Source organism: Tarenaya hassleriana, unplaced genomic scaffold, assembly GCF_000463585.1.
Source record: "Tarenaya hassleriana unplaced genomic scaffold, ASM46358v1 Cleome54, whole genome shotgun sequence".
NCBI lineage: Eukaryota > Viridiplantae > Streptophyta > Magnoliopsida > Brassicales > Cleomaceae > Tarenaya > Tarenaya hassleriana.
The window spans coordinates 13,600-33,355 of NW_010968045.1; the positions used below are offsets into that span (position 1 = coordinate 13,600).

The window sequence follows — 19,756 nt, forward strand, 5'->3', positions numbered from 1 at the left end:
CCGCACCGGCCGCCGGCGCCGATCAGGACTCGCCGCAGCGGCGGAGGCATGCCTCCAATACTCCTCGAGGAAGACAGAGCGCGATTCGGCGACATTCCAACGAAGATTTGACCAACTGTCGCCATAGCAGATCACCTGAAGAACAAGAGAAAAGCTCAGGGAGAGAGAGAGAGAGAGAGAGAGAGAGAGAGAGAGAGAGAGAGTACGTGTTTGCGTTAACGTTAATGGCGATATTTAAGCGAGGGAACGTGTCTCGAGAGAGTTTCTTTTTCCGCTTAGTTTGGTCGACAGTTATAACTGAACCCTCTGAACCATACGGAAGGTTCTTTTGCTATTTGTTAAAAAAAAAACTCTTATATATTTGATCTTATACTTTGAATTCAGATCTGATAACAGAGAGAGCATATGAACCACCATCATCATATCTCATTACATTGTCAGCTTTCAATGTCAGAAACGGACCAATCTTCTTGTTCTTGTCCCTCGGGCAAACCGCACAAGAGGGACAGAGTTGTATGAACAACTTCACAAGTCACCTTATCACCAGACAGAAAGACATGACCTTTACCATTGACCACAACCCAACTGCATCCAGGGCTCTTCTTCACTCCCTTCAACCCCATCTCTTTCCTCACCTCACGCTCCTCCTCGTGCCTTCCACTCCAAGCGTACACATTGCACAGCGCCACGTGGCCCGGGCCGTTTCCCGGGTCGAGCTCCAGCAGCTTCTCTGCAGCTCGTTCTGCAGTCCTCGTGTCTTTTCCAGCGATCCTGCACGTGCCCAGTAACGCCCCGTAGATCGTCTTGTCCGGTGTGAAAGGCAGTGTCGAGATGAATTCCTCGGCTTCTCTCGGTTTGCCGGCTCGTCCCAGAAGATCTACCATCGATACGTAATGTTCGATGCCCGGTTGGATTGAGTACGTGTTCTTCATCGCGTTGAATAGCTCGAACCCTCTTGTGACCAGTCCGGAATGGCTGCAGGCTGAGAGGATTGAAAGGAATGTGATCGAGTTAGGGTTTGTTCCCGAATCCAGCATCTGTTTAAACAGTTGCAGAGCTTCTTCTGCTCGGCCATGGTGTGAGAACGCCATTATCATGGAGTTCCATGAGACTGTGTCTCTGTGAACCATCCTTGAGAATACCCCGTAAGCCTCTTCAATGGCTCCACATTTGGCGTACATGGAGACAAGAGAGTTTTGAAGAATCAGATCGGTATCATAGTACTTTGTCTTAATGATCATGCAGTGCAAATGCTTCCCCTGATCAAGATTCGCCATGGCACCCGCTGCACCGAGAAGAACAGAGTAAGTCGAGTTCAGTGGCTCGAGACCGTGATTGAACATCTCCGAAAAAAGAGAAGCAGCCTCTAACAAAAGCTCATTCCGGACCAGACCCGAGATCATCACCGTCCATGTAATGCCATCTTTATTGGGAATCTCACGAAACAGATCAAAGGCTTTCTGCAAATCCCCCGCTTCGAAATACCCTTCTATCATCGATGTCCAAGAAACCCTATCCCCGAAGCTCTTCACTTCCTCGAACAGAATCTCGGCCTCTTCCAGAGACCCGATCCTTAGATAACCATTGATCATCATATTACAGGTCTGGAGATCACAGTCAGCGGAATTTCGGTTGAACAGAGAGCGTGCTAAGCCCATAAGACCGAACGAAGCATACATATGAACAAGACTCTTCCCCAATCTTCCTTCTTGATCCATATTGTCCCAACCACTGGCTAAAACCTGAGCGTGCAATTGCTTGCCCAGACGGTGAAACTCGAAACCAAGACCAGCACATGCATAAGCAATCGAGACAAGGGTCTCCCCGTTCGGTTTCACAGCAAGATCCTTCTTCATCTCAAGGACGAGAAGCAAAGCTTCTCGGTAGAACTCGTTCCTAGCAAATCCGCCGATCATGGCTGTCCAAGAAACAACATTCCTGGCGGGCATTTCCCTGAATAGTCTATACCCTTCAAGAACATTTCCAATCCTGCAATACCCATCCACCATACTCGTCCATGTAATCACGTTCCTATCCTCCATCTTTTCAAACAGAACCCTAGCTTCCTCCATCATGTCATTCTCCACATACCCAGAAATCATAGCGTTCCATGATACGATATCGCGGCTAGGCATTGCATTGAAGACTCGTCTCGCCTTCTCCAAGTCACCGTTCCTTATCAGACAAGTGACCAACGTGTTCCATGAAACTATATTTCTCTCAGGCATTTCGTCGAACATCTTGACCGCATCTTCAACCTTCCCCTCTTCCGACAGTGCAGAGAGCATCATAGTCCATGAAACGACATTCTTCTCGGGCATTTCCCGGAACAGAGACCAAGCACCGGACATTCTCCCGCATTTGACATACCCAGATAACATCGCATTGTACGTGACGACATTCTTCTCCGGCATAGCTTCGAACAAAACCCTAGCTTCGTCCACGAATCCGGATCTTGCATACTTCGTAAGGATCGAGGTCCAGTACTTGACACCCTTATGACGATCTCTCTGGAAAATGTCGGCAAGCATTTGGTGGGCATCTCGTGGGCGGCCATGAGAGAGTCGGCGGAGCAAAAGGGCTTCGTCGGGAGAGATTTTCCGATAATGGGTTCCGGCGGTTGATGCCGGAGTTCCGAAGAAGCGAAGGAATCGACGGGAAGGAACCGTCGAATTGAAGAACGGTTTCGAGAGAAAGCATCCAAGTTTATTGACAGAGAGAGCATGCATTCAAGCTATTCTCCAAAAAGGTTCAATTCCGACAGCTTTCAGCTTAAGATCTCCATTAAATACAGAGTTCTTAAAAAAAAAACAGAACTGATTTTCCCACTTTGTGTTTCGTGCAAAAACTCAAACTTTAGGAAACCGCCATTGTTGATACCTGTAAAGGATCCAACTTTGAGCGGTTTTTATAACGAATTTAGCTTCATAGCCAGATTCCGAGATCCAATACGTTTCTGAAGATCTATAAGATATTGCCAGGAAAGGGAGTTTCCCCATATGCAGACAGGAGATTATGTCTTGCCATTGACAGGGCATGTTTTTTCTTGCATGAGACTAAACTGACAGAGACTGTTATCATTCCAAAGGGCTGTGTCCAAAATCTTTGTTCTTCATGGAAGAATCCGAATGCCCAGAAAATACAAAAACAAAAAAGAATAAAAAATTTATTCCGCAAAATAATATAATAATATACAGTATTATAAGTTATGATACGTATACTATGGACGGCGGTGGGACACCTGGAAGGTTATATCCGTCATTTTATACTTTAAAAAATGCATAAATTCCAGCTGGCATATGGTAAAGCGACCTGCCTTCGCCTTTTTTTTTGTTCTCTCTCTTCCTCTCGGCGACAAGAACAAAACCTTCGAGACCTTGCGGAGATCGAAGAACCATCTGGAAATTCTTCGTGAGTTCTTGTAATCCTTTTTTCCTGGTCAGTTTCTTGCTTAGATTCCGGAATTCCGAGCAATTGTTCGGTTTCCATTGTTCGATCTGAGCTCTCCGTCCGTAATTTCTTCGATAATTTTCCCGGAATTTCTTGCTGCAGATTTTCGTAGTCTTTTCCTATCAGTTGTAATTTGATGTTATTGTTTCTGTTTCTCTTTTGATTAGAGAAGTTTTATTGGATTTGATCACATTCGCTGCTGTATCGTTCTGTATACGAGGAGAAATTCGTGTGGAATCCGTTTGGCACGGAAGATAACTTCTGTTGGATTTAGGTTTGTTTAGAAGTATGTTTGAGTTGTAGAAATGGTTTTCTCTGGGAATATGCTGGTTAAGTGAATGCCGGATCCCATGAGTTTCTGTTGATATGTGCAAAGAACTTGCTAGGTTTTATAAGGCGAAACCAATGAAATGATTTGCTGACATTTTCCTGAACGCGGTTTTATGCTGTAGGATTGATCGTGGGGCTGATGAATTGAGGAATACCCAGGCGAAATCGGAAATCTTCTGAGTGGTAAAAAAAATGGCCTGTAGAGGTTGCTTGGAGTGTTTGCTGAAGTTTCTCAACTTCTTGCTGGCCCTTGTGGGGCTTGGCATGGTTGGATATGGTATCTACTTGTTCGTGGAGTACCAGAGAGCAACGGATAATTCTCATATGGTCACTCAGACAGGCGACGATGGTTATGTCTCATTTGGACGTCCCATGCTCATGGTCGTTGCTTTATCAAATGATATTTTCGACAAGCTGCCCAAAGCTTGGTATGTCCTTTCCAGTTATAAACTACATCGTTTTTATGCATTTCTTCCCGAAGCATCTCTTATGCTGTAGCTACATTTGTCTGTCTGATTCTATCTTTTTTAGCAACGTTTGTTTCATTCTCTCTCTGGGTTTTTAATAACTTCCCAGCCTGAAGTGGTCTTGCTTTGTGTATTATGCCAATGCAGGTTCATATACTTGTTCATCGGTATCGGAGTAGTTCTGTTTGTTGTCTCGTGCTGTGGATGTGTTGGGACTTGTACAAGGAATGGCTGCTGCTTGTCTTGTGTATCCTTAAACCTGAACTTGATTATCTTAATCATTTCCATGAAGGTATTTGTATATTTATATGCTTACAGATGCGTGAGTGCTTCTCAAAATCCTTTTTGCACTATTAATGCAGTGCTACGAACTCCGTTATATACCTAGGTTTTTTATGTTAATGCTTTTGGAGCTCCTTTCCTGTGGTTGTGGTGAACATAAAACTTTAAGTTGTTATTTCCTTAAATTTAGCGTAGTATTCTGCGCTTGTGATCTTGTTGATCATAGTGGAGCTTGGATGCGCAGCATTTATATTCTTCGACAAGAGTTGGAAAAAGGTCAGGTTTCTTTCCGTGCCTTTTTTCTTGAGCCAAGTTACTCTTTGCCTTCTGAAGTTGACATTACCTGGAAAAAAAAAGTTGTCTGCTAATTCTGGTCACCCTTCCTTTTACGCATTCTATAGGAAATTCCAGCTGATAGAACAGGAAATTTCAACATGATCTATAAATTTCTGCAAGATAACTGGAAGATTGTCAAGTGGGTTGCTCTCGGAGCAGTTGTCTTGGAGGTAAGAGCAAGAGATCTTCCTTGAGCACATTAACTTATGGTGCAAACACGCTGTTGGGTCATCTTATTAATGGTTATATTATTTTTCAGTAAAAGGGGGTATAGATTGTGTTGTATTGTGTCATATCATCTCTAAAATTATTCTGTCATTTTGTTAATCGCAGGCTTTGCTTTTCTTGCTGGCCCTTATGGTTAGGGCGGCCAATGCTCCACCAGACTATGACAGTGATGAAGACCTTATCGTTCCAAGGCAACAGATCCGGCAGCCATTCATCAACCGCCAACCCGTTGCTGCAACAGGTGTCCCGGTTGCCCCTACCTTGGATCAACGCCCTAGCCGGAATGACGCTTGGAGCACACGTATGAGAGAAAAGGTAACATCCAACCTCAAAAGGCATGGACAGGCATGTATATGGATTTATTTATGTAGGGGGTGTAAAACGAGGTGGCTCGGATTGTCAAAATCTCAAAATTTTTGGGCTCGGCTCAATCCGTTTAAAAACGAGCCAGAAAATGCTTGATCCTAACTCGGCTCGCGAATCTGTTTTTTAAACGAGCCAGAAAACCCTTGACTTGGCATGTCTAAACACTAGTAGTGTGGGTCGCGAGCTGACTCACGAGTCTTGACTCATTTTACACCCCCTCTGCTGGTTTGGCCCAATTCGGATTGTCACAATCTCAAGTTTTTTGGGCTCAGTTCAGGTCGGCTCATTTTTTAAATATATTAGAACATATTAAAGAATGATAAAAACTAATAAAATGCTATAAAAAAATGTGGTTCACGAGCAAGCTCGTAGCCTGGCCGACTGGTTCGGTCGAGCCATTAATTGGCTCGAGAACCCTTTTTTTAAACGAGTCAGAAAAATACCTTGACTCGACTCGTGTAAAAATGAGTCAGCAGCAAGCTGGCTCACGAGTTTTGGTGTAAAATTTGGAAGTGTTTTACACCGTAAATATATTAAACTGAGCAAAACAAAAAAGCTTATGGTTGGTTTTCGTGGAATTTTGACTCAGTACGGCCTCGACACATCGGAGTTCACGTACAACCCATCAGAGTCTCACAGATTCCAGCAAATGCCTGCACAACAAAACGAGGAACGGAGCCGTTGTATTGTCATGTGAGTTCATCTAACAAATCCTCCGTTTTCTAATGTCCATAAGGTCCATCATCGTTCTCTCTCTCTCTCTCTTTTCCTTGAAGAATTGCCTTGGCGTAGAAGTCTACCTCTGTAAAACTGTGTTTTGTGTGTAGTCTTTGTGAGGATTACTACCTGCATGAATATTATTGTTATTTATTGTATTCATCTTGGTTCTGATCTGATTCGGTCCGACATTTTTTTTAATAGCCTCTTGAGATTTAAATATTGTAGCGTGGATCATTACAATAGCCAAGAAGACGAAGGTTAGGTCCTATTAGTTGTATCAAACTTTGACAGAACCCCAAAAAAAAAACAGAACATCCAATGTAACAGAGTTGGGTGTGAAGACATACATAACGACATCAGGTAACATACAAAGACACACACCCATCCACCCATACACACATATATATATACACACATATATACGGGAGACTGTATATCTTGCAATGGAGGTGAAGATGAAGGTGTGGATAGCAGTGATGGCGTTTTGGGGGATTATAGATGGGAGTGATGGGAATCTAATGAAGGGTTACTACAAAGAGACGTGCCCTTTGGCAGAGGAGATAGTGAGGCACAACGTCCAGGTCGCCATCCTCAGAGATCCGCGGATGGCTGCTTCCCTTCTCCGCCTTCATTTCCATGACTGCTTCGTCCTGGTCAGTATCCCTTCAATCCCTCTCTCTCAGACAGTCTCTCTCTTTTAGGGGTTCTACTTAGGGGGTGGCACGGGGTCGAATACCCGAGATTTTCAGGATTTTTGAACCATAATCCGGATATCTCGTGTTATATGTTTTATTACCCCATAATTGTATCCGTGGATCGGGTATTCGTATTTGGAATACCCGCGAGATAATGTTCCACTGTTCGCGGATACCCGAACCCGAACATTCAAACCGATTTTGACCAAATTTTCATTCTTTTATGCACATAAATTTATCCAAAATCAATCAAATACATATTTATTATTTATGAAGTTCATTTAAATTCATTCAAATCTATCAATATTCAAGCTAAGACTTGAAGTGATGAGATTAATGGAACGAGTGAAGGAAACCCCAAGGTTTAGATTTTGATGTGATATAATTAAAATTCACGGGTGACACTAGAAGTTAGTTGCAGGTAATTACTGTCTCATACCGTAGTACTCAACCCGAATCTGAATTTCGAGTTATTTTTAAAAATTAATATCCGATCTCATCTCCTATAGTATTTGTGTATCCGAAATTCGGGTATCTGCCCCGCAGGTCGAATCAGTATCCGAATTGTCGGTTTTCTTTTTCATCCCTAGTTTTACCGTGTCGGGAATTTTTGTATGAAGGGGTGTGACGGGTCGGTGCTATTGGACACGAAAGGGGAGATGGTGAGCGAGAAGGAGGCGACTCCGAACGCGAATTCGTTGCGTGGGTTCGAAGTAATCGATTACATAAAGTACCTTCTCGAGGAAGCTTGCCCTCTCACCGTCTCTTGCTCCGATATCCTCGCCATGGCCGCTCGTGACTCCGTCTTCCTGGTAATACATTCCTTGCATTTTTCGCTAATGGCCGAACTAGGGAGTGGGTGATCTTGATCGAATTAAAACTTACGAGGTCGTTCCGCAACAAATCAAAAGTAAACAGTATGACCGAAACCAAACCGAATAAACCGTTTTATAAAATATTACCAGGAAGTTTCTAGTGAAAATTTCTAGTGAAGCCCAAAATATTTGCCCAAATAAACCCATTACGGGCCCAGCAGTGACCCAACAAAATGGATTCACTAGCGCGTGAATCGAAAAATCATACGCGCGCACATAGCGCGTGGACGTCACGCACCCCAAAACCCTGGACTATTGTCCACAGATTTTGGTCATTTTCCGTCAGAGCAGGTGAAGGGGCGCGTGGGAACGGAGTGTCCTCGAGCAGCACGGATGCCACATAAGAGGGACGAAATGAAAATCTTGGGGTCATTTTGGAATAAATCAGGACTTTAGGACCATTAAAAATAATACCATGCCGTCCCTCATCTTTTTAAAACCATTCGTTCGTACCCCGAAAAAACAAAATAAGTCGTTCAGCCCAGGTTTAAATTAAATATATATATCATATTAGGATGTCTTCTAATCAGCATTAAATTCTTCAAATTATTTTTCATTCAATTAAAATCCTTATATATAATCAGAGGAATGGACCGTGGTGGGAAGTTTTGCTTGGGAGGAGAGATTCATTGAAGGCAAGTTTAGAGGGCGCCAACAGATATATTCCGGCACCCAATTCTTCTCTCGAAGGCCTCATCGCCAATTTCAAAGAACAAGGCCTCGACGTCGACGATCTCATCGCCCTCTCAGGTCCAATCTAATATAATTATGTACCGAAATTAAATAACTATGGTCTATAAAGATAATATTTTGGACCTTTTGAATAAGCAAGAACCAATAAAATCGATAACTATACCCTAATTTTAAGTTATTACAATAATTTCCTTATATCGTTTTCCCAACATAAACCGCAGTTGGGTTGCACTCCGATTTATATTCGGATTTGATTATTTCGGTTTTTATAAAAATTTGATTTATTTTTTATTTTTTGTTAATAATTTTTTTTATTCGGTTCGATTTTTTTATTTTCAAAAATTATATCAAATTGAGTTCGGTTACGAATACAATATTCAGTTTAAATCGGTTTTGTTATTCGAATATGAACCAAATTCATCACCCCAATTACCATTATACAGTTTTCCCTTCAAATCTTTTTTTACGTAAAATAAAAGTTTATTTAGGGGCACACACGATGGGAAAAGCGAGATGCGTGAGCTTCAAGCAAAGGATAACTCAACCGAACACAGAGCAGACCTTTTACGACGACAGGTTCAAACGACACGACACGTTCCGACGCGTCCTCAGGGCACAGTGCCGAGACTCCACCCGAGACAACCTACTGACGCCGTTAGACATCGTGACGCCGTCTAATTTCGACAACCATTACTTCGTCAATCTCCTGCGAGGACGAGGGCTGCTCATCTCCGACAACGTTCTGGTCTCGGAAGATCACGAAGGATACGTCTTCAAGAGGGTTTGGGATTACGCCGTCGATCGAGATTTGTTCTTCGCTGATTTCGCCGAATCGATGCTGAAAATGGGCAGTATCAATGTTCTTACTGGCGTTGACGGTGAGATCAGGAAGAGTTGTAGGTTCGTCAACGCGTGGATTTGATCCTATCTTTTTTTAAAATTACTTTTCGTTTTAATTTTATAAACTAATAATCGGTTTATCATAATTAATCATCATACATAAGACTTAATAATGGGCTGAAAGGATTAGGCCCAATCTGGCCCAAAGAAAAGATCACGCCCCGCGCGAAAAATGCAGATGCCCAAAGGGAAGGGAAGTAGAACACGCGCAACTGTAGCGCGTGGACGTCACGGACCCAAAACCTCTGGACTATAGTCCATAGATATTGGCCATTTTGGCCGAAATGGAAAAACAGGCGCGTGAGGGACTGTTCATCCTACTCTTTTAATTTTTTGATTTCCCTTCGCAATTTAACAAGCAAAATATTTTGATGAAATTAAATTCCGGTTTTTTCGGGGGCAAAAATAGGATTCTTTCGTCATCGCTGAGAATTTCCACTTGTTACGAATCCAACTATACAATTAGGGTTTTTTCGTGTTGAATCTGAGAAATCATAGTTTTTGACAGGAAAAACGAGGGGCATCAGGTCTCCAAGGTGATTTAGCATCAATATATAGATTCAGACGCAAATTACCCATTAACCATATTCCAATTTCATCACCTGCCCATAAGCATTCCAAGAGAATTTCAAAAACAAAAGTTGATGATAACAACATAGGTAGACAATTCGAGGAAATTTGGATCTGGGCATCAGTTCTCCAAGGTGATAAAACATCATTGTAATAATCTCAGATGCAAATTACCCATTTGTTATTATGAGATTCATCATATGCCCAGATGAAAAAAAGATGAAATTTGTTTTTTTTTTTAAATCAGACTTGGAAGGAAAGCCAAATCAAAAGATAAAGAAAGAGACAATTTAGGGGAAGCTGGAATTAGGGTTTATAGATCGATCAGAACCTGTCGGGATTATCACAAATACATCACAGAAGTTGTCAGTGGATTGACAGACTTGTGAATTTCTATCGTCACCTCGACCCAAAACAAACCCATATCCGATTTCGATAAGAAAACACCAAACCACCGACCGAAAATCAAAATTGGGGATTAAAAAGGGGAAATACTGGGAATAAGAAGAAGAAGAAGAGCTCAGAACTTCTTAGAGGGATGTGCTACCGTCACCGAAGAAGATAACTTCGTCTCTGGTACACAGAATTTATTCATCACAGCAGCACCGAAAATCTCGAAGAAATATGATAAGAAAAAACAGACAAAAAAGTTAAAACAAAAAATAATGGTTAAACCCTAATAGACAAGCTTTAATCATGAAGCAGAAGCCTTTGGAGACGGATGAGGAGGTGTGGTGTTGTATTTATATATGCAGACAAGAGAAACCCTACTTCGGTGATTTTTTTCCTCCTATTTTCATGGCGGCGGCCTGAAAAACCCTAGTTCCCGCTTCTATTATATATAATAATTCCCTAGTTAAAAATCAGTCCGCTAATAAGAAAAAACGAGAGTAGATGATAATGAAATTTTTTATAAAAAGAAAAAAAAATAAAATTTTAATTTTACTATTTGATAATTAATCTATTTGATAAGTTTTTTTTTTCCTCCAATTTACCGCTTAGTTACACCAAGGATTTTTTTTTTCTTTTTTTCAACTTTTTAACTGTTTAATTGCTATTTTGGTTCAATTTTAAATCTTGACAATATATTTCCACGAGGGTTCCCCTCCAGATAGGGGTGGGCAAAATATCCGAAAAATCCGAACCGATCCGTTATTCGATTCGTATCCGAACCGAAAATTCGGATATCCAGAGTTTACGGATCGGATACGGATATTTCTTTAGAGATATTTGTCGGATACGGATATTAAAATTGAATTATCCGACATATCCGATCCGATCCGTATTTTGTAATAATATTATTAAATATAAGAATAATTTCATATGGAGATTTAAAATGCTTAATATTTACACGTTTTTAAGGGTGATTCAAAAAAAAATTTATATATAAAGGTTTATAATTTTAATCTTTTGAATATTAAGATTTATTATGTTTAATGTTTTGAATTTTGAATTTTGAATATATTTGTATGTGATAAATTATAATTGTATTTGTATTTGAGTTGATTTGAAATGTTTAAAATTATCATTTATCTTAAATAGATTATATATTTTATTTACATTTGAATTTATTATTTAATTTAAATTTAAAATTTTATAATATTTTAGGTCGTATACGGATATCCGCAAATATTCGTGATTTTTACGAATATCCAAAATTGCAAATATCCGAAAATTACGGATCGGATACGGATAACAAAATCGAATATTTGTGCGGATCGAATACGGATATCTCAAAAATCCCGGATATCCGATCCATGCCCACCCCTACCTCCAAGTCCCAAAAAAAAATTGAAAAAGAAAAAAGAAAAATGATCCAAAATCACATCCTAAAACCAAAAAGAGCAAATGAGGAAAAAAAATAAATTGCCTAAACTACCAAAGAAGAAGGCGTAAAGACGGTGGTGACACGACATCAACTCGACGGTTTAGAAGTTAGAAACTCTTTAATTTCATTTTTTTCAACTCTCTTATTGAAAAGAAGACTCCGGTTAGACCGGAAACCGGTTCCAACTACATAAACCGGTAAGCGCCCTTATTGTTGGTCAGAGAAAAATGCTGCTGACGGAGCTGTCATCATGGACACGCCATATGGTCTCGCCCAGAAGATTAGCCACTGATAAAACCGTCAACTGCGGGAAGTAATTCTTCTCCTCTACCGGCAGTGTGTTCGTCACTATCACTTCCTGCAGCAATCCGCTCGACAATCTCTCGATCGCCGGTGGACTTTTTCGACACGGCGAAAGACAGAAAAGAGGTTCAGGATTTCACGTTCCGAAACACGATCCGAGAAAAGGGTTAACGGTAAAAAAACCTGAAAACGGCGTGGGTGCAGCACGCGTAGACTTCACGCGCCCCCTCCTGGTGTAAAAGGCCTGCTCCTTTCACTATGGTTCCTGAATAACAGTAAAAATCTCCATTAACCCTTTTCTCAGACCGTGTTTTAGAATGTGAAATTATGAAACTTTTTTTAAGGTTCAAGGTTTTTGGATGTGAAATTCAGTAAAGGGAGAATGATGTTTCGGTTTTAAGGTTTGAATATGGTCTTATCGAAGGTTTGGCCTGCGAAGGAGAAGGGGTCTCTAGTGACGTAAACATGTTTAGAGAAAAAGGATCAAAAGACAAGACAGAGATTTGGAGGGATTTACTAAACCTGCGGTGTCGATCATGTCATCCACCATAACTGCAACCTTTCCTCTTACATCACCGATCAGGTTCATGACCTGCATGAAAACATGATATGATATCATTGTGGCGTGTGTTGTCAAGGAAGGCAACGTACCCTTTAAGAAAAGGGCAGTAATAATTATTACCTCGGCAACATTGTGGCCGTGACGCCTTTTATCAACAATGGCAAGGGGAGCATCTGACAGTTTCTTGGCAAAGGCCCGAGCCCTGGCAACACCACCAACGTCAGGGGAAACCACTACTAGATCCCCCGAGGAAATCGACTTGCTAGCAAGATAATCAAGTATCACTGGCTGAAAAAATGATCATCACAAAACCGATGAAAGATGTCAGCAAATGAAGATCAGACCCAAAAGCGGCAGTCAGAAGAGCGAGGCTCCTCATTCGGGAACCGTACATTGGAGATACCTGACAGTAGACATGGTCCACGGGGATGTCAAAGTAACCCATGGACTGACCTGAATGAAGATCACAAGCAAGAACTCGATCTGCACCAGCTTCGGTTATAAGGTTAGCAACCAGTTTGGCAGCAATTGATTCACGCCCTTGCGTCTGGAACACAAAATCAAATAGAACAAAATCAGATAGAAGCAAATAACTTCCAATGTATCAGGATTCCTAATCTCAAACCTGCCAGAATGTACACACACAATACCTTTCTGTCAGCTCGGGCATATCCAAAATATGGAATCACAGCTGTGACTTTCTTGGCGGACGCTCTAGGTAGGCTGCACTAAATAGACATCACATCCTCTAACACTCTCTTGTAGCTGAACATATATCTCCCCGTCCGCGAATCTCTTTATGTTAATCTTCCCGAGCTCCAGGCCCATATAGCAAGCAATTTCCTTTACAAAGCACCAACAGAGTTAAACAAAGAAGTGGACATAAATCGTCATCGTAATCATATTCACCACACGAAACGAAATCTACGATCACGGCCTCGCAGATACCTGGGCAAGCGCAGGATTTGCTGTACCAGAGAACAGCTTCAGCCTGCCGCTCGCTCTGTTGACTGATTTCTCCATCCCGGCAGATTCCAAGAACTTAGGCAGTGTCTTCCCATTGATGGCCGGGATACCGGGTTTTCCGTTTCCCACACTCACTGAATCGGTGAGATCGCATTTCTAGCAAAGAAGAACAAACAGGTACCGAATTGGGAATCGAAATTTACAGACTTGACTACAACTCAAAATCACCATGCACAGTCCCTCTGCCACTCCTACAACCATGAATTTTCCCAATGGCAACAAACAATTTGTTCGATCAAAGGAATGGGTACTGGAACTAATGCGGGGGAAAAGGCAGTCAACAATTCACGTGATCAACACACGATTTCCTACCAAGAGTAGGATTTCATTCACAAGATGCTCCAGAGCAACGGAACCTAAAACCAAATACATAGCCTAAACCCCTTTTACGATCATCAACGTCTGACACGAAATCAATCGAAAAGCAGATAAAAACAATGATTCAAAAAAAGGTAAAGTCAACAAAAAAAAAATTGAATTTCAAGGAAATATCATCCATACTGATTCGTAGACAACCAAAGGAGTTCACAAAATTCTCAGAAATTACTCACGACGCAGCCGGAGACGGGGAATCGGGGCCGAGACTCGGTCGTCCTGAAGGAGAGAGAGCCGCGAGAGACGAAAGGCAAAGACGGCGACGACGACGACGTCTTGGCGGCGGCGGCGGTGGGAGGAGAGGACAGAGCCAGCGACGCCATTACGCAATATATATACCCGTATACACGTCCGCTAGACCTGTGTATACGTATATAACTACACCGGCTCACACACACACTAAGAAGCTCCCAGCGAATTCTGAGAAGTGAGAGCCGATCAGAGAAATTAGGGTTATGCTCTCGAGAATCTCAGAGGAAGAAGAAGGCCTGTTGGCTCTCCGAGTCCGTGTATTCTCTCCGTCTGCGCCCTTTTTATCTGTGGCGGTGGTGAGGAAGAAGAACGTCTTCTCTCTCTCCACGACATTTGGATTTTCTCTTCTTCTTTTTTTTTAATAAGAAAAACTAGGGATGGCTTTGTACTTACGTCCCTACTACGACGTCGTTTCAGCGGTTCAAGTATTTGAATAAATATAGCACAGAAGAAAAGTAGACCACGACGGATATTAATACAGTTTGGCAGTTGGGCTTGCTAGACAAATGTTTTCGCACGTGATTATAATCCGAACGAGGAAAACATTTAAAATATTAATATGCATGCCCACCAAACCCCACACTGATTTAATTAGAGAAGAATATCATCACATTTATAACATATACTCTACACACATATAGTATAGATATGGACGATATCCCACCGCAATTTGGATGGTTATACCCAAAAAAAAAAAGAAAAAAATCGGACAAGTGTAGATTTCATTGCAACCTCGTATGTGTGACAATTGGCATGCCTGTTGTCACGTGTGTAAGAACAACACAGAATCTCCTGATTTTTAAGGTAAAAAATAAAATAAAATAAAATAAAAGATTTAAAGCCTTTAAATTTCTATATTCACCCTTATCTCTTGGGGGTGTGAGATTATGTATTACCTAAATTGCAAAGATAAAATGGTAAAGATTTAGTCACAGTTTTAGATTCTCTCTATCGGGAATCTGTATTGGATGGGCCAATTAATGTAGATTTGAATCTCTCATATGCAAGTAATACATATATCTATATATATATATACAATTTTTTCCCAATATATGCATGGTACTAATGTCTTAGTCATTGGATAGAATAAGAAACACTAGCAAAACTACGACATGAAGAACCAATTGTCCGCAACAGCACGACGTGGAGTAAACGCTCAATGTGGAATCAAATTCGATTCATTCAGCGAAGAAAGACTCAAAAGCAAGGAATCTGAAGTGAAAAAAGGGCGTTATTGTCTATCTTAGGGCCGGAAGAAGGGAATTTGATTCTATGGACGGGTTTTTTCCACTTTTTCGGGGTTTGGACATAAGTACCTGGTTCAAGAAGAAACACCCATCTTTCAGTTGTTGGCCTCAGGAGATTTGCTTGACCTGCAGGAGAAGAGGACTAGATTGCCTAAGAGTTCGGAATCTCGTTAATTATTGAAAAAACGATTAGAGTGAGGGATTTGGTACAAAGGGGATAGATAAGATTGTCGAATAGCGCGAAGCTGGGGGCTTTCCATGTTTTCGAGCAACTGTGTTATGGTATTTAGATGAACAACACTGTGCAGAAAACAAAACTCGGGGTTATACTATATGGTTGAATCTATTAGAAATTCTATCTAGCCATATGCAAGTAAGCACGGAAAGATTTGTATATGAACCTGTGCAGTCCGCTTTCTATATGGCCATCCAGGGATGAAATCACCTGAGGCAGCTGTTCAAGCACCTGCAAAAAAGTATACACATACAGATAACAAATGACTGCAAGAATGTTATATATACATAATGCTAGAGAAGTTACATACTTGTCCAGTTGCTTTTGTCATTGAGGATTTCGCCAAAAGATTTTTCGGGAGCTTTACCAACTTTGCCTGTGGATGGTACACATTTAAACCGTGTTAACTCTTCGCATTAGATAAGTTATGAAACAGTAGCACGGCGAAGAAAATCGCGTAAACTAAAGAAGACCAGAGTTTTACTGAATGCAATTTGTTAAATGTATCCCTAATTCTACTACCCATCAAATATATCAGACTTGAGAGTTCACCCAAATGAAGCCAGATAACGCTTTGCCAGTGAAATAGAAACCTAAACTGAGTTTGGGCATGAAGAATCTAAAGAAACAATGCAATATCACAAACCATTGGCATCATTCATCATTGTTCTGCGCATAGTTATGTGTACATCTAACTCCCTATAAATGCACTCTACGATTTGCGCTACCGTTTATGTTCTATGTTCTAAAATATTCACGGAGATTCCTTTAGTGGCATCAAAACCAGAAAATACTAATGGAACTAAAACGAGACGAAAGAAAATCAAACCCAAATCAAATAGATAAAATTGGATCAGAGACCCTCACCCATGGCGCTTTTTATGTTAATTTGGTTGGAGATCACTGACTGTTTATAGTTGAACTCTTATTACTCCATAAACACAGACCAAAATTACCTCATAAAGGGGAAAACATCACATGAGAATCAGGATAGGATCAAAGATTTGAAGATTTGGGGATCAATCGAAATTACTTTTTGCCAAAAACGGAGTATTCCATTCAGTTCTATAAGAAATTCTGTCAATCAAAATTAGACAACGAAAAGTACAGAAAATCGTCGCAAACACTGGAAAAACATCGAATCTAGCCCTGATTCCTCCAATCGGACCCTGAAAAACATAGAAATCAATATAGATAAGAGCATATGTGTATACATATAATGAAGAAACCACCTGAGACGGAGACGACTGACGCATCAGATGAAGAAGGTTGGCAGTGGAATTCACGGCCTGAGATATCTGATCGGCAACGACCAATTTTGCCGTGCGATCACCGCCGCCGATTCCCCTCGCATTTCCCGTCGCTGTCGCCATTTTTTCAGTGGTTTTGCGTTTTCTTTCTTAAAACAAAAAGGACGAACAATTTAAATAACTATTTCTTATTAACCCCTATTTTATTGATTTGTATCAAATATTACCCATATTTGTCTCAAGTGCCAAAAAGCCCACTTCCCAATAATAATGCTCAATCGCTCATACAAAGATTTTTTTTTTATGCATAAAAACGTTTATTTAATTTAAAATCGATTCGATTCGATTCGAATCGTGTATATATCCATCGGGTTCAGTTATTTTGCCCATCTCTATTTTAGGTTATAAATGGTGATAGTTTTTATTTAAAATTTTTTCCTTTAATTTTTGTTTTCTGGATTTTTGCTTTTGGTTTTTTATTTTTTGGTTTTGGCAATAGCTATAAATCCAAAAAATAAAATTTGTAGTTTTTAGTTGATTTTTTCATTAAAATAGTTTTTTTTTTAAAATTTTTAGAAGAAAATAAATTTACAAAATCTTGATTGTCATTTTCTTTAATTCTAAAAATTTCAGAAAATATAATTAACAGCTTCACAAAAGGAATTTTATAATAAACTACTCCCTCGCCCAGTCAACAAATATTTAGAAATTATTTTAAAAAAAAATACTTTTGCAATTATTTTATGATCTACAAATATTTAGCTTCATCGAGTTAATGGAGATGGGCATTCAATATATAAGATATTAAGAAAAACGACATGTCTAAGGTATTATTGTAGTTTGAGTGACATTTGTTTAGTATTCGAATTAGTTGAGCTATTTGTTTTTTTATGGATATAATAAGAAAACACAATGAACATCAAATTAATAATTATTTTCTCTAAGACGTGTTAAAGGCTATATATATTTCTTTAACCAAAAAAAGCTATATATATATATATCCGGCTCTGTATTTTTATCCCTTGTATCTATATGTGTACATAATACATATTAGTGGTCTTGGTTTTGATTTTTTGAGCGAGTCGTCTGTAAGAAAACATTGGGTTTTTATTTATTTATAATAATTATCGTTTTTATGGGAAATAAAAGGCTTCATAAGGTAAAAAGTAAATATATGAGAAAGTAAAACGTAACATTTCGTATAAAATAAGAAATGTTTATGGCTTCCTTAGCCGAAGAGGGCAACAAGCACAAGTTCCTAGGCCCAATTTTCAAAAAGGAGTGTTCGGCCCAATCTTATTAAGCCCATATTTTAAATTAACACACTGATTTAAAAATAAAAAATAAAATAGGGTTTCTGGCACGCTTTCGTGAGCGGCGGCCTCTCTCTCTCTCTTTTCTCTCTTCTCTCTGCTGTCTGTCTCATGTCCGCTCTCTCTCTCTCCGTCACTTGGCGTACTTTCTTCTTAATCTGAGCTTCGACACTCATCTCGGATTCGACTATCTTAGGTGAAGCTTTCGTGCCTCTCTCTCTCTCTCTCTCTCTCTCTCCCTCTCTCTCTCTCTCTCTCTCTCTCTCTCTCTCTCTCTCTCTCTCTCTCTCATGCCTTGACTGTCGGATCCAGGTAGACGAGAACCAACGGAGACAGGAAGTCTACCAATCGTAAGACAACGCGAGAACAAGGTGCGTTCCGATTCTGCCCATCTTTTTCTTGCTCGAGATCGGACGGTGGTCGGAAACCGGCCACCAGAGCCGGAAGCCCATATGCCACCGCTCACGCAACTGATAAACCAATTATTATTATTATTATTTGATTTATAGTTTATATCTTTAAAATTTTAATGTTAGTCTAACCTAAATAATTTTACGGCATGTTAACGCTTATGGGTGGTGTTTTCAAAAGCTTATATTAGCAAAACTTTTTTGAAATATGAGGTATGATAAAAAAAAATGGTTATCTTTATAGATATGCATAGTGTAAAATTATTTTTTAAAATAATGGTTTTTTTTTTTATAAAAAATTTAACTCACTAAAACTCTTAGACTACATGTTTTATTTAAAACAGAATATTTAAAATGTTGGATGAAATTGGGTTAAAAATAAAAATTTAGACACGGTTTCGATATTAAAAATAAGCTCTAAGGTACAATGGGGGAAATTAAATATTCCAGCCTGTAAAGTTGGGACCATGTGAAGAAGTGGACGAGACGTTATATACAGTATATGCACACACATATATATTTATATATATATATATTTATTTTCTCTTCTTTTTTCGGGTATTGAAATAATTTGCCTGAAACAATAATTGAATAACAAAATACTTGGTTATTCAAAAAAAAAATTCATCACAATCCATTTATATCTCGCACAGAAGCGGTGGAGCGTGAGAGGCACGTGCATGGTGCAGGGAATAATAATGAGAAGAGGCTTGTTTGGTTGGGTATAAAGCTCCACCCCTTCCCTATATGGGATCCACTTGCCCACTCTTCCAAACACGCCTTCTTTATTTGATTTATAGTTAAATGCCGATTAAAATATATATACTAATTCATTGGGGGAGAAAACTCGAGGGTCTTTTCGTAATTTAGCCCTTATGTACTTCTGCAACCCTTGTACTCTCAATCTCAAGTCTCCGTCGCTCAGATAGTTAGATTCTGTGATTTCATATTTAATTTTTTTAAAAATCCCGCACTCATCTCTCTCTCTCTCTCTCTCTCTCTCTCTCTCTCTCTCTCTCTCTCTCTCTCTGTATATATTTATA

The 19,756-nt window shown here is 40.0% G+C and overlaps 6 protein-coding genes and 1 pseudogene across 15 annotated transcripts in view; 3 read left to right on the top strand and 4 right to left on the bottom strand.

Annotated features, from left to right (window-relative positions):
* LOC104798471 (plastidial pyruvate kinase 3, chloroplastic-like) overlaps positions 1-197 on the bottom strand; it is a 3,568-nt gene extending 3,371 nt beyond the window's left edge. Inside the window, 1 exon segment of the mRNA XM_010520568.2 lies at positions 27-197. Coding sequence (XP_010518870.1) covers positions 27-125 — 99 coding nt within the window. The 5' untranslated portion in view covers positions 126-197.
* Positions 198-399: 202 nt separating this feature from the next.
* On the bottom strand, positions 400-3,227 carry LOC104798473 (pentatricopeptide repeat-containing protein At1g32415, mitochondrial). Its single transcript, XM_010520570.1, has one exon. The coding sequence runs from the start codon at positions 2,727-2,729 to the stop codon at positions 438-440; it is 2,292 nt and encodes a 763-aa protein (XP_010518872.1). The 5' UTR covers positions 2,730-3,227; the 3' UTR covers positions 400-437.
* An 88-nt stretch (positions 3,228-3,315) lies between these two features.
* LOC104798475 (tobamovirus multiplication protein 2A) lies at positions 3,316-6,350 on the top strand. 2 transcript variants are annotated; one of them, XM_010520574.2, is made up of 7 exons: positions 3,316-3,411; positions 3,903-4,208; positions 4,395-4,494; positions 4,725-4,805; positions 4,931-5,035; positions 5,199-5,408; positions 6,049-6,350. In XM_010520574.2, exons 2-7 carry the CDS (start codon positions 3,973-3,975, stop codon positions 6,154-6,156), a joined length of 840 nt encoding a protein of 279 aa, XP_010518876.1. In that variant the 5' UTR covers positions 3,316-3,411; positions 3,903-3,972; the 3' UTR covers positions 6,157-6,350. The 2 variants fall into 2 exon arrangements, with proteins under 2 accessions (XP_010518876.1, XP_010518877.1); XM_010520575.1 differs by having other exon boundaries at positions 3,350-3,438.
* A 96-nt stretch (positions 6,351-6,446) lies between these two features.
* Positions 6,447-9,764, top strand: LOC104798474 (peroxidase 20). 5 transcript variants are annotated; one of them, XM_010520572.1, is made up of 5 exons: positions 6,447-6,539; positions 6,635-6,832; positions 7,495-7,686; positions 8,334-8,499; positions 8,931-9,764. In XM_010520572.1, the coding sequence occupies exons 2-5, from the start codon at positions 6,635-6,637 to the stop codon at positions 9,362-9,364; spliced, it is 990 nt and encodes a 329-aa protein (XP_010518874.1). In that variant the 5' UTR covers positions 6,447-6,539; the 3' UTR covers positions 9,365-9,764. The 5 variants fall into 5 exon arrangements, with proteins under 5 accessions (XP_010518874.1, XP_010518875.1, XP_019056256.1 ...); XM_010520573.1 differs by having other exon boundaries at positions 6,458-6,539; positions 6,629-6,832; XM_019200711.1 differs by having other exon boundaries at positions 6,459-6,539; positions 6,654-6,832.
* A 1,939-nt stretch (positions 9,765-11,703) lies between these two features.
* On the bottom strand, positions 11,704-14,786 carry LOC104798478 (annotated as a pseudogene).
* Positions 14,787-14,818: 32 nt separating this feature from the next.
* Positions 14,819-17,195, bottom strand: LOC104798477 (tobamovirus multiplication protein 2B). 4 transcript variants are annotated; one of them, XM_010520578.1, is made up of 6 exons: positions 16,973-17,139; positions 16,051-16,116; positions 15,907-15,971; positions 15,716-15,805; positions 15,575-15,631; positions 14,819-15,015 (listed from the first exon to the last, which is right to left on the bottom strand). In XM_010520578.1, exons 1-5 carry the CDS (start codon positions 17,111-17,113, stop codon positions 15,601-15,603), a joined length of 393 nt encoding a protein of 130 aa, XP_010518880.1. In that variant the 5' UTR covers positions 17,114-17,139; the 3' UTR covers positions 14,819-15,015; positions 15,575-15,600. The 4 variants fall into 4 exon arrangements, with proteins under 4 accessions (XP_010518880.1, XP_010518878.1, XP_010518879.1 ...); XM_010520576.1 differs by having other exon boundaries at positions 14,819-15,050; XM_010520577.1 differs by having other exon boundaries at positions 14,821-15,470.
* A 1,110-nt stretch (positions 17,196-18,305) lies between these two features.
* Positions 18,306-19,756, top strand: part of LOC104798479 (pentatricopeptide repeat-containing protein At1g12300, mitochondrial-like) — a 53,547-nt gene continuing 52,096 nt past the window's right edge. For both annotated transcript variants that reach the window (XM_010520585.2, XM_010520583.2), the window contains exons 1-2: positions 18,306-18,499; positions 18,616-18,674. The gene's annotated coding sequence lies outside the window, so the exon portion shown is untranslated. The remainder of the gene's footprint in view (positions 18,500-18,615; positions 18,675-19,756) is intronic.